The following is a 13,233-nucleotide window of genomic DNA, read 5'->3' as shown; positions in this document are numbered from 1 at the left end:
AATAACGCCTTATCTGAAGTCCTTGTACCCAAGGCACGGAGAACCCCCCGCCCGAGACCAAAGTCACTAACATCTCTTCATTTAACAGTGAGTGTAAAGTCATGGAGGAAGGAGGAAAGGATACCCCTCGGGCGCAACAAAGCCGAAAAAGGCTTCCCTATTCTCATCGAACCTGAAACCGGTTGGTCACCTTTTCGTGGATTTGTAGAGGAAAGAGCCATACAAAGATTGAATAGTTCAACAACTGCTCCAGTTGTTTCCCATTCTGAAGAGGTTCAGTCCTCAGAAAGGACACTTGAATATTGGCACTCCCTTGGTAATATTTTTGCGGCTTGACAAATTCCGGTAAGAGTCTAGTTTGCGAATTTTTCAGATAACACGAGAGAGAATTTCTGTAACAGTAGGATCTAAGATTTCATAATCTACGATCGATTCACCACGTCTGTACCAAACCTGCGTCTTTCTATGCATTCTCAACTAATAACTGTGTAGCCGATCAACTAAACCAAAATAAAATTATTGTCCACTGTTTGGGAGCAATGAAAATCAGAATGACTAGTTACCTATTGCTCTGTAACCCGTTCGCGGTGGGCAGATATCATTATGCCAATTCAAAGCTGCCGGTCATAACCCTTGGGCAACTACAGAGCGCCAGTTTTAAGTGCATGGTCCAAATCAGCAATCAGATCATTCACATCCTCAATCCCCACAGAAATACGAACAAGATCTTCAGATAGACCTCTGGCCTCACGCACTGCAGATGGTATGCTTGCATGAGACATGAAGCACGGCAGGCTTATAAGGGACTTCACACTCCCTGTAAATATAAGAAATCTAAGGTCAGCTTAATTATAGAATTGTTTTGCATGATTTTCACCCAACAATGTTGATGCTCAAGATTACCCACTAATAGAACAAAACATAAAAATAATAGCATCAGTAATGGTGACGATAATCAAAAGAGCTTTAAAATATACATGTTTTGAATAAAAACATTGCAAATCAACAGTATGTCCATCTACAAGTAATCATGTATTATAATGCATCGCATTATACACGAAGTGATTTACACATGCACTAATCGTGAGTGCGGTCTGCCTTTGGAATCAGTTTTCTTATTGAACCTTCCCCTTTCATCTCTACAACAACAACAAAGCTTTTTCCCACTAAGTGGGGTCGGCTATATGAATCCTAGAATGCCATTGCGCTCGGTTTTGTGTTATGTCCTCCGTTAGATCAAAGTACTCTAAGTCTTTTCCTAGGGTCTCTTCCGAAGTTTTCCTAGATCTTCCTCTACCCCTTCGGTCTTGAACCTCTATTCCGTAGTCACATCTTCGAACCGGAGCATCAATAGGCCTTCTGTGCACATGTCCAAACCCATTTTGTGTACGTGTTGATGCTTCACCGCCCAACATTCTGTGCCATATAGCATCGCCGGCCTTATTGTCGTCCTATAAAATTTTTCCTTGAGCTTTAGTGGCCTACGACGATCACACAACACGCCGGATGCACTCTTTCACTTCATCCATCCAACTTGTATTCTATGGTTGAGATTTCCATCTAATTCTCCGTTCTTTTGCAAGATAGATCCTAGGTAGCGAAAACGGTCGCTCTTTGGTATTACCTGATCTTCGATCCTCGCCCCTAACTCATTTTGGCCTCCATTTGTACTGAACTTGCACTCCATATATTCTGTCTTTGATCGGCTTAGGCGAAGACCTTTAGATTCCAACACTTTCCTCCAAAGGTTAAGCTTCGCATTTACCCCTCCTGAGTTTTATCTATCAACACTATATCATTTGTGAAAAGCATACACCAAGGAATATCATCTTAAATATGTCCTGTTAACTCATCCATTACCAACGCAAAAAGGTAAGGACTTAAGGATTGTTGATGCACAAAATCAGTGAGGACTTTGGTACAACAGAAAGTATTAAGTTTGTGAGCTTCGCTAGATTGCTCTGGTCATTAGTGTGGATAAGTATGTAAATGGATAGAGACAGGAAAGCAAACATAAGATGTACGTGGTTCATCCAGATTGGCCACGTCCACGGAGTAGAGGAGTTCTCATTAATTGTGAAGGGTTTACACAAGTACATAGGTTCAAACTCTCCTTTAGTGAGTACAAGTGAATGATTTAGTACAAATGACATTAGGAAATATTGTGGGAGAATGATCTCGTAATCACGAAACTTCTAAGTACCGAAGTGTGGTATCGTCTTCACTTGCCTTATCTGTCTCATAGGTAGATGTGGCATCTTCTTTGGAAGTACTCTTCCTCCGTCCAGGGGTGGTATCTTTAACTGGTGGAGATGCACAAGGTAATGTATCAATTTCACTTGAAGCTTACTTGTAGTTTCAGGCTTGGTCAAGCGCGATACAAACCATGTAGTAGGAGTCCCCCAAGTCGCCGAGCTAGAGGATCTGCTGAAAGAGGTGACAGACAAGGTAAGCAATCAGTCCTAGATCAGAAGTTTGATTTCAAGTTCCGGCTGATTGTTCTCATTCTCCCTATCTTGCAGGCAGCATGAAGGATAAAGAGAAGAAAAAGAGAATAGATGATATGAGATACTTTTGCTTTTGAAGAAGTAACTTTCCACATGCTTATTCTTGAACTGGGCTGAAGGGTTTTCTGGTTTCCTCCAGAGTATAAGGTCGACTGAAGAATTTGAGGGTCAAAACAAGTCCATCAAATCTAGAGTACGTTCGACCATGCTAATATGGGATACTTTTGCTGTTGACAAAGTAGTGGATGTTTCGGCACATGAATAGTTACGCTTGTCTCCACATGCTTCCTTGTATCCTTCTCACTTTCCCTATCGGTTCCTCAGGCAGATGTGGTATCTTCTCTGGAAGCATAAGATGTTGAAGATGAGTACTCGAGAGCAATGCCAGGTAAGTAATCAGGTAAGGGGTTCCAGGCAGTCAGTTCCTGACTGGAAGCTTGATTCCAAGTGTTGACTGATTGCTCTCTTTCTCCTTGTCTTGCAGGTAAGAACAAGGCCAAAGGAAAAGACAGGGAAAAAGCATGATATGGGATACTCTTGCTTTTAACCCTGATGATATGAGATATTCTTGCTCTGGTGTAGCTTGTTTGCAGAGGTATTATCGGGGGGAGGGGGGGAAAGAAAGCTGAGTATTTCGATAGGCTTCGTTGGGAGTGCCCTCTCAGATATGAGGAAGGGTTAAGCATTTTTGTAGGTTTGCCTGTCCGTTGAGGATGGAGGTCGACATATATAGGAGTCTCCCTAACAACAAGTAGTAATGCTATTCCTTTACCCTGCTTGGTCATAGCACAGTAGTGGGAGCTACCAACTTCACGTGTGTCAGAGCACTTTGAAAAAGTGGTCTGTGGTATCTGGAAAGCTGATGTTGCGTGTGAAGATTAAGACAAGCTTTAGCCAAGGAGATCTGGCTCTCGAAGTTGAGAAAGCGGTGCCTCTTCGGTTTTCGAACAAGCAATCCTGTCGGGGATCTGGCTCTCGAGATTCGGAGAACGGTGCCTCTTCGATTTTTGAGAGAGCAATCCTGCTGGGAGTCTAGCTCTCGAGATTCGGAGAGCGGTGTCTCTTCGATTTTTGAGAAAGTAATCATGTTGAGAGTCTGGCTCTCGAGATTCGGAGGACAGTGCCTCTTCGATTTTGGAGCAAGCAATCTTGTTGGGAGTGTTTTCTCAAATGTGAGTAAAGGTTGGGCATGTTTGCTAGTCTACCTTGCCACGGAGCACAGAGGTTGACACACAGGGACTTTCCAATTATCCAGCAGTGATGCTGTTCCTTTACCCTTGTGGGTAATAATATGATAGCTAGACCTTCAAAATTTATGTGTCTAAACTTTGTTAGTGTTGTTTCTTTGCTATTCTTTTACCCTTCTTGGTCATAGCGATGTAGTGAGAGCTGCAAGCTTCACGTGTCTAAACTTTGTCAGAGATCTTTGACAAAGTTATCTGTAGTACCCATGAGCTGATGGTGCGTATGAAAAGTGGATGATTGAACAGTAAGATTCACGTGCTTTCTACTTCATCAGAAATCTTCAACAGAATGCCCGTAATTTCAGCAAAGCTAAAAGTGCATGTGACAGGTGCTGACAAAGCTGAAAAAAGCAGGTGCCTCTTCGATTTCTGAGATCGGCCCTCGTGGTCTCTGAGCAGCCCAGCTTTTGAGAAAGCAAGCGCCTTTTCGATTTCTGAGATTGGCCTTCATGGCCTTTGAGCAGCCCAGTTTTTGAGAAAGCAAACGCCTCTTCGATTTCTGAGATCAGCCCTCGTGGTCTCTGAGCAGGCCAGCTTTTGAGAAAGCAAACGCCTCTTCGATTTCTGAAGCTCCGTCAAATGCAGATTTTTATAGAGGCTGGCATTAAGTTCCAAAGCACACTTGAATCTTCACCAGTAGAAGCTCTCTTCTTGCACTTCTAAGATCTTGATTTGTCCGACCTCTTCTCTCTTCAACACCTTTGAAAATGTCTGGCCCTTCCGACCGTCGTTTTGACTTGAACCTTGTTGAAGAGGCAGCCACGCCTTCTCCAGACAACATATGGCGCCCATCCTTCTTATCCCTTACTGGTCCTCTTATCGTTGGGGATTCCGTGATGAAGAATGACCGCTGCGGTGGTGGCCAGGAACATTCTCACTTCCAAAGATAACAGACTACTTTCCAAACGGTCTGATGAGTTGGCTGTTAAGGATTCTCTGACTCTGAGTGTTCAGTGTGCAGGTTCTGTGTCTAATATGGCCCAACGCTTATTTGCTCGAACCCGCCAAGTTGAATCATTGGCGGCTGAAGTGATGAGTCTCAAACAGGAGATTAGAGGGCTCAAGCATGAGAATAAACAGTTGCACCGGCTCGCACATAACTATGCTACAAACATGAAGAGGAAGCTTGACCAAATGAAGGAATTTGATGGTCAGGTTTTACTTGATCATCAGCGGTTTGTGGGTTTGTTCCAAAGGCATTTATTGCCTTCGTCTTCTGGGGCTGTACCGCATAATGAAGCTCCAAATGATCAACCTCCGATGCCTCCTCCTTCTAGGGTTCTGTCCGGTACTGAGGCTTATCGGAGATATCAATAAATAAGCTTTGCTTCATTTCTAACGTATTGTGTTAAATACACCAAAGCCTTCATTGAGTGGGGTCGGCTATATGAATCTTAGAACGCCATTGTGCTCGGTCCTGTGTCATGTCCTCCGTTAGATCCAAATACTCTAAGTCTTTTCTTAGAGTCTTCCAAAGTTTTCCTAGGTCTTTCTCTACCCCTTCGGCCCTGAACCTCTGTCCCGTAGTCGCATCTTCTAACCGGAGCGTCAGTAGGCCTTCTTTGCACATGTCCAAACCACCGTAACCGATTTTCTCTCAACTTTCCTACAATTTTGGCTACTCCTACTTTACCTCGGATATCCTCATTCCTAATCTTATCCTTTCTCGTGTGCCCACACATCCAACGAAGCATCCTCATCTCCGCTACACCCATTTTGTGTACGTGTTGATGCTTCACCGCCCAACATTCTGTGCCATACAGCATCGCCGGCTTTATTGCCGTCCTATAAAATTTTCCCTTGAGCTTCAGTGGCATACGGCGGTCACACAAGACGCCGGATGCACTCTTCCACTTCATCCATCCAGCTTGTATTCTATGGTTGAGATCTCCATCTAATTCTCCGTTCTTTTGCAAGATAGATCCTAAGAAGCGAAAACGATCGCTCTTTGGTATTTCCTGATCTCCGATCCTCACCCCTAACTCATTTTGACCTCCATTTGCACTGAACTTGCACTCCATATATTTTGTCTTTGATCGGCTTAGGCGAAGACCTTTAGATTCCAACACTTCTCTCCAAGGGTTAAGCTTCGCATTTACCCCTTCCTGAGTTTCATCTATCAACACTATATCGTCTGCGAAAAGCATACACCAAGGAATATCATCTTGAATATGTTCTGTTAACTCATCCATTACCAACGCAAAAAGGTAAGGACATAAGGATGAGCCTTGATGTAATCCTACAGTTATGGGGAAGCTTTCGGTTTGTCCTTCATGAGTTCTTACGGCAGTCTTTGCTCTTTCATACATATCCTTTATAGCTTGGATATATGCTACTCGTACTTCTTTCTTCTCTAAAATCCTCCAAAGAATGTCTCTTGAGACCCTATCATACGCTTTTTCCAAATCTATAAAGACCATGTGTAAATCCTTTTTCCCATCTCTATATTTTTCCATCAATCTTCGTAAGAGATAGATTGCCTCCATGGTTGAGCGCCCTGGCATGAACCCGAATTGGTTGTCCGAAACCTGTGTCTCTTGCCTCAATCTATGCTCAATGACTCTCTCCCAGAGCTTCATTGTATGACTCATTAGCTTAATACCCCTATAGTTCATGCAATTTTGTACGTCGCCTTTATTCTTGTAGATAGGCACCGAAATGCTCTTTCGCCACTCATTTGGCATCTTCTTCGTTTTCAAAATCCTATTGAAAAGGTCAGTGAGCCATGCTATACCTGTCTCTTCCAAGACTTTCCACACTTCGATCGGTATATCGTCTGGGCCCACTGTTTTTCTATGCTTCATCTTCTTCAAAGCTACAACCACTTCTTCCTTCCTGATTCGACGATAAAATGAGTAGTTTCTACACTCTTCTGAGTTACTCAACTCCCCTAAAGAAGTACTCCTTTCATGTCCTTCATTGAAAAGATTATGAAAATAACCTCTCCATCTGTCTTTGACCGCGTTCTCTGTAGCAAGAACCTTTCCATCCTCATCCTTGATGCACCTCACTTGGTTTAGGTCCCTTATCTTCTTTTCCCTTGCTCTAGGTAGTTTATAGATATCCAACTCTCCTTCTTTGGTATTTAGTCGCTTATACATATCGTCATAAGCCGCTAACTTAGCTTCTCTCACAGCTTTCTTCGCCTCTTGCTTCGCTCTTCTATACCTTTCACCATTTTCATCGGTCCTGTCCTTGTATAAGGCTTTACAACATTCCTTCTTAGCCTTCACCTTTGTTTGTACCTCCTCATTCCACCACCAAGATTCCTTTTGGTGTGGAGCAAAGCCCTTGGACTCTCCTAATACCTCTTTTGCTACTTTTCGGATACAACTAGCCATGGAATCCCACCTTTGGCTAGCTTCCCCCTCTCTATCCCACCCACACTGGGTGATTACTTTCTCTTTGAAAATGGCTTGTTTTTCTCCTTTTAGATTCCACCATCTAGTCCTTGGGCACTTCCAAGTCTTGTTCTTTTTTCTCACTCTTTTGATATGTACATTCATCACCAACAAGCGATGCCTATTAAATATGAATAGAGATGAAAGGGGAAACCTTTTTGACACGGTTCTCACTATCTACCACTCACAAATATCGGTGCACTATTTGTCAGAACAATGGAAAGCTGATAATTGAGTAGGAATTATTACCGAAACTGACAGTTATACTGAAGTATTTGGTAGTCTCGACAATATGCTTTGATAGTGACAATGAACCTGTCAGAAAACTCAATACAGATCCTGCACCCTTTGCCTGAAAGAGGTGTGTATGAGAATCTGGAAAAATTGATCGTGTTGAGTTATGAATCTACAATTTTATTGAGGTTCATACCTGAGAATAATGCAAGGCACGTCCAGGATGACCAGAAAGCCCAGCGTAATTAACTTGTGTCACTCGTGGATGGGAAGCGAGGAACTCAGCAATTTTTTGAGCATTATCCTGCCAAATGTGCAGAAGCATTAGAAATACTGCAGATTTTAATCAGTAAAATTTTTGGGAAAGCCAAATCTTTCACAGAGCCTGCAACAAAACTCACTAATCTTTCATTGCAAAAACAGTAGAAAAGAGAGCATATGTAGTATCTATATCCTAGAATGATAAACATATGATATCTGAAATGGCACAATTACAAGCGTAAACGAAACCACACCTGTTGCTTCTCAACACGCAAGGCCATTGTCTTAATTCCTCGTAAACAGACCCAACAATCAAATGGAGCTAACCCAGAGCCTTCTGCATTTTGTAGGAAATATAGCTGTTTCGCCAAGCTATTAATAGTGGAAACAAGTAGGAAGTCAAGTATGGATATCTATATAATAGAAAGCCAGCGTCCCACGCATGCTGACAAAAAATTGGGGTCACGCCATTCGACAAAAATATTAGGACAAAATTGCCCCTAAACAAAAAAAATCCAAAAGCAGCCCAATATAATATATCAAATAATGCAGGGGTAATTTGGTAATTGATCATAAAATATAATACAAGTGGAAAGAGATAAAAGAATAAAAAAAGGTTTTTCGCACACGGATAACAATGTGATTAAATAAGTTGTAAAGGGTCTTTCGCACACAGATAATAACAACAACAAGCCTTTTCCCACTAAGTGGGAAGAGATAAAAGAATAAAAAAAGGGTCTTTCGCAAACGGATAATAATGTGATTAAATTAATCGTGAAATGATTGTTTTTTTTATTTTTATTTTTATTTTTTTAAATAAATACACTAAGGGGGAAGGAAGTGGGCTTAGCCTTACAATAGGCCAGCAATAATATGATTCAATCAATTGTTTATTAAATATTATTTTCTTTATTCTTAATGTAAATTCTATAGAGACCGATTTTATTATGTGAATTCAACTGCTTTAATTGGTTTATGAATTATTCATTTACTTCAAATATTTGACTTTCCTTTTGTCAATTTACGCATATAAATACACTTAAAACGTGTAAGTCACGCATACCACGCCGTGATTCAAAAAATATCTTATGCACGTGCGTGAGCGCGTGAATGAAGGCTAGTAAGACATAAAAGCAATGGTAAAGATAGAGTAAGAGGCTCAACCTATCGCCTTTAACAGCTAAAACGCCTGCCATGACATCACTGTGTCCAGCAATAAACTTTGTGGCCGAGTGCATAACAATGTCTGGAAGAACGAAAGACGAACAAAAATCAATAACAATTGAAAAGGATTTGTAGTTTGCAAAATCTTGGAAGTCGGCAGCTTATTTTCTATACCTGCTCCGAGATCCAGTGGCTGTGACAATACGGGAGACATTATACTGTTATCGACTAACACAATAGCACCATGTGCATGAGCCATCTCTGCTATTTTCTGTCGAGGGATAGACATGAAACAAATTTGTCTTTAGAAAATAGCACCCTGTTGTACTCATCATAATTTTGTTAACAAAAGAAACTAAGCCAGATATTGAACTCAAAGTTATTACTGAAAAGATCATGAAACTTTATGATGTATATCGAATCAATGGTGAAAATCACTAAACGAAACAAGTGAGCAGCAGTGCTATTGCATCATCTATCAGCAATATGCCCCAGCATCAATGCAAAAATAGAATAAAAAAAGTTCGGCACTCATTATTTATTATACTTTGCATTAAATTTGGGTGGTGGTGGTTACCCATGGGTCTTGTTTCAAACTTCTATTGAACCCGCAGGCTATTTTCCCTTAGTCTTTCAAGATTTAAGGCCAGAATTTTATATAACCCTTCTGCTATACCATAGCACCCCCGAATTGCGCTAGTTACATGCAATATGATACCCATTCAAGTAGAATGGCCGGGTTAGTTGCTTATCAATATTTTTGTATTCAAGTCATATTTTTAAGAATTTACGGATGAACCTAACACTCTACATGGTACTAATTGTTTGGTTACTAAAGTAAAGCTAATTTAGGGAAATTATATCAATAAATTTATATCCAAGTACATGGAACCTGGGCATAAAAGCACAAAGAAAGTTCCCAGTTGTTCTTATACAACTTCACTATTAGAGCACAAAGATCAGAAGATTCAAGATTGCCACAAAAATTTATGCACCGCATTGCATATTGGGCCAAGAGTTTTGATGAACTGAAAAGCAAGCACTAAAAGTTTTGGGATGGAAAAATAATATGAAGCTTGAAGGACTTGATTAAATAGTATTTATTCAACTTCTATATCGTTGTATATCATTTACAAAATTCTATACTCTAAAGACATACTATTGCTTTGCAACATATTTTACAATACAACCTCAAAGGGTACTTGACTTCCTAGACCATCATAAGAAAATGGATATTTATTCACAATCATCATACCAACAATCAAGCATCAAATATTGTCATATATAAAAAGACATAAATAATAATATAAAAGAAATTTCCACCACTAACGAGCTTGTCTAATGGTAGGATATAAATATCTTACACGAATATCAGAAATCATTTGTCGAGGATTGGTGGGACTCTCCAGCCACACAAGCTTTGTCCAGGGGCCAATAGCAGATGCAACCTCATCTAAATCACTTGTGTTCACTCGTCTGAGTGGTAAATCATTATAATTTCAGAGTTCACTCAAAGTAAATGAATATAAGAACAGGAGAAAATCATACTAACTTCACCACAACTCCAGTCTTTGGAACTACTTGTGATAGCAACCGATCAGAACCTCCATAAATGTCGTCTCCTGCAACAATCTCCTCACCTAAAATGGCATCATTACCATTGACTATTCAGACAGCTTCTAAAAAGAAATGAAATTTATTTGAGTACTCGCATACAAAACTAACTTGCTCAGAGCAAGGTCTTAATAACAAAATTTAGTCCAGCTAATGTGATTTCTACAGAATAACTGCTAAAAACCCTACGAACATAAGCTGATTGCAAGATAAAAATCAGGACTCTTAATCCGGCCTAACTAGCTCAAAACCATATTGCCCAGAACTTTGGGGGCTGTACTTTATGAGTTCAGAGTTCAGGGTGATCTTGTGCTGCACAAGGACTGGCCCTATTACGGGGCCCATCTGCAGATTTTATTTCAATCATCCGAACCGTCTATTTTTCAGGGACGAGTATGATTTATTTTTTTCCTTCGTTTTTCTTATATATGTTTTATTTGCGTTTTCACATGTACAATTTTGAATGACCTCAAAGCCTGAATCATTTGTATATACATTTTCTGATAGGTAAATCCCTTACATGTTTAATTATTTATCATGTTCCAATCCAAGTATCTGATGCATTTTGAGGTGTATTAAGGGAGTAAGTGTATAGTGTAACTGACACTCTTACTTCAATGTCGTAACTAAACTAATCTATACAACATTAAAAGGTACTATAGTTGAAAATAATACCTGTTCCTAAAAGATGAGCAACAGCCGCCAAAGCAGCCATTCCACTAGTGAAACAAAATGCTCGATCTGCTTTATCAAGCTTTGCCAAAAGGCTGAAATACAAAGGAATAAAAGCTAACAAATGTAGAGAAATAAGAATAAAAAACATTCAAGAGTTGTCAAATCGACTTGAACAGCATTTAACCTTCAACAAAGTAAAATCAGACCTTTCCAAGGCATCCCGTGTGGGATTTCCACTTCTAGTATAATCATAAGCACCATTTTCTGTTGCTGAAGGCTGCATATTGAAGACATAACTAATATGAAACTCAGTTACAGAATATCATCTAACAAAGACATCACAAGCCAGAGATTTCTCCCGCAATCAAGATGCCTTTGAACACACATTCAAGCCTAATATTGAACAACAGGCACAAGCACTCTCCTCTTACGAATGCAAAGAATAATAAGTAAAGAGAAAATTATACAAACATTCAGACATGTTCAAAGATTAGTTTCTTGGTTCTTTCTTCAACTCGCCTGAAATGGCCTACCCCCTACCAGTAAGAAAATAGCTTGATGCCTTAAACAAGAGAATAAAGTTACGACATCCATGGTTCCTCACAACAGCCCCACACCAGATTCTCACTGCGCATTAAAAATACCTCAGATTCATATACATTAGTTCCTAGTAAAAACACTCCTACAATAGCTTATCATGTCCGTAAGCAACATTCAACTTTAATGACTTTAAACTCTTCACTACCATTAACAACTATAGCAGTTAGAATAATCACGACCACACAAAACTTAGCAACAAGTCTATATCTTCATCTCCGTGTGTTACCTGCTTAAACGTAGCTGTTTGGTAAAGTGGCGTATTCATTGCATCAAACGGATCAAACTTGTTCTCAAAGTTCATCAGCATGGTTGAGATACTTGGCTCTTTCAGCCCAACTTCTATGAGATATTCAACAGACTAGCAAGCATGAACTATATATTAAGCATAACAACAACAACAACAACAAAAGAAGAGACACACAAACCATTTACGCAGTCTGCAACACCATCAGATATTGCTGAAGTGCTCAGATCCATATCTCTGTCCACCGAACACTTCAATTGAAATTTATTCTCACAGGACAACGTCTTTCCCGTTGATATCGTTGCCTTTGCGAACCTGAAACTGACCTGGGAATCCACAAAGCTTGGCCCGAAATTCCCAGGCGTTAAACCCTAAAAATCCACCAATTAGAACCGGAAGTAAACCAATTTTAAGGATCCACTAGACTGTAAAATATTGTAGACATTGGACCAATAACAAATGTAATGAAAATACTTGAAATACTCCTAAAAAAATAAAAAACCATCCAAATTTCAGTAAAATCCTAAGTCATAAACCCTAATTTAAAACCATTAAATCAAATTCCAAACTGAACCACATAAACTGGACCATAAACTGAATTTACCCAAATTAAATCTACTTCAGGAATGGGGCAATAAGAAGGCAGGAGGAGACAAAAGTAAGGCGAGCTGGGATGCTACCTCTCACATTCAAAAACATCCGTCCCTAACCCAGCAATAGTTTGTGCATTTTCTCGGCATCCAAACACGTATTAAAACACAAAAGCAAGAATGGGAGTGGAAGCACTTACGACGTCATTGGAATCGGCGGCGACGGAGCTGAAGAAAGACCTAAAAGAGAGAGAAGAGGAAGCGGCCATTGTTGTTGGTTGAGAAAATGCGGAATGTAGGATCGGTGGAAATGGGGACAGTTTCCGCCATTCGCAGGGTTGTACTTATAAGTATATACAACACACGTGGATTCAGTTGCAGTGTCTTTCGTATTTCAGTGATTGTTTCACTCAAAGCGTGTGCAACTGCAACTGCAGCTACACATCCCTTGCAACATCACGGACTTGTGGAGTATGTTGTGAAAGGTGGACAACCTGCCCGTGTCAAATCTTTCAATACCTATTATGAAAGGGCACTCTAAAAATTTCATTACTGTGTAAACATAATTTACTGAACAAAAGACCAAAGAGAGAGGGTGCGGCACATAGAGAGAGAAGAGAGATATGTAATTGTGAGATGTGTGTTGTATCAGCCTATTGTACCTTTATTTAGTAGTAAGAAAGGTTAAGAGGGTGTAGT

At 40.2% G+C, this 13,233-nt stretch overlaps 1 protein-coding gene across 1 annotated transcript; it reads right to left on the bottom strand.

Annotated features, from left to right (window-relative positions):
- Positions 1 to 389: 389 nt before the first annotated feature.
- On the bottom strand, positions 390 to 13,017 carry LOC126593620 (cystathionine beta-lyase, chloroplastic-like). Its single transcript, XM_050259716.1, has 13 exons — positions 12,735 to 13,017; positions 12,126 to 12,315; positions 11,927 to 12,039; positions 11,307 to 11,377; positions 11,101 to 11,192; positions 10,364 to 10,451; positions 10,176 to 10,287; positions 8,986 to 9,082; positions 8,812 to 8,893; positions 7,902 to 8,019; positions 7,583 to 7,690; positions 7,402 to 7,504; positions 390 to 817 (listed from the first exon to the last, which is right to left on the bottom strand). Exons 1-13 carry the CDS (start codon positions 12,801 to 12,803, stop codon positions 642 to 644), a joined length of 1,419 nt encoding a protein of 472 aa, XP_050115673.1. The 5' UTR covers positions 12,804 to 13,017; the 3' UTR covers positions 390 to 641.
- Between the last annotated feature and the right edge of the window lie 216 nt (positions 13,018 to 13,233).

The sequence above is a fragment of the Malus sylvestris genome, chromosome 12 (genome assembly GCF_916048215.2).
Source record: "Malus sylvestris chromosome 12, drMalSylv7.2, whole genome shotgun sequence".
Taxonomy (NCBI): Eukaryota; Viridiplantae; Streptophyta; class Magnoliopsida; order Rosales; family Rosaceae; genus Malus; species Malus sylvestris.
The sequence above is the reverse complement of the archived record's forward strand: the minus strand, read 5'-3'. Positions and strand labels throughout refer to the sequence as shown.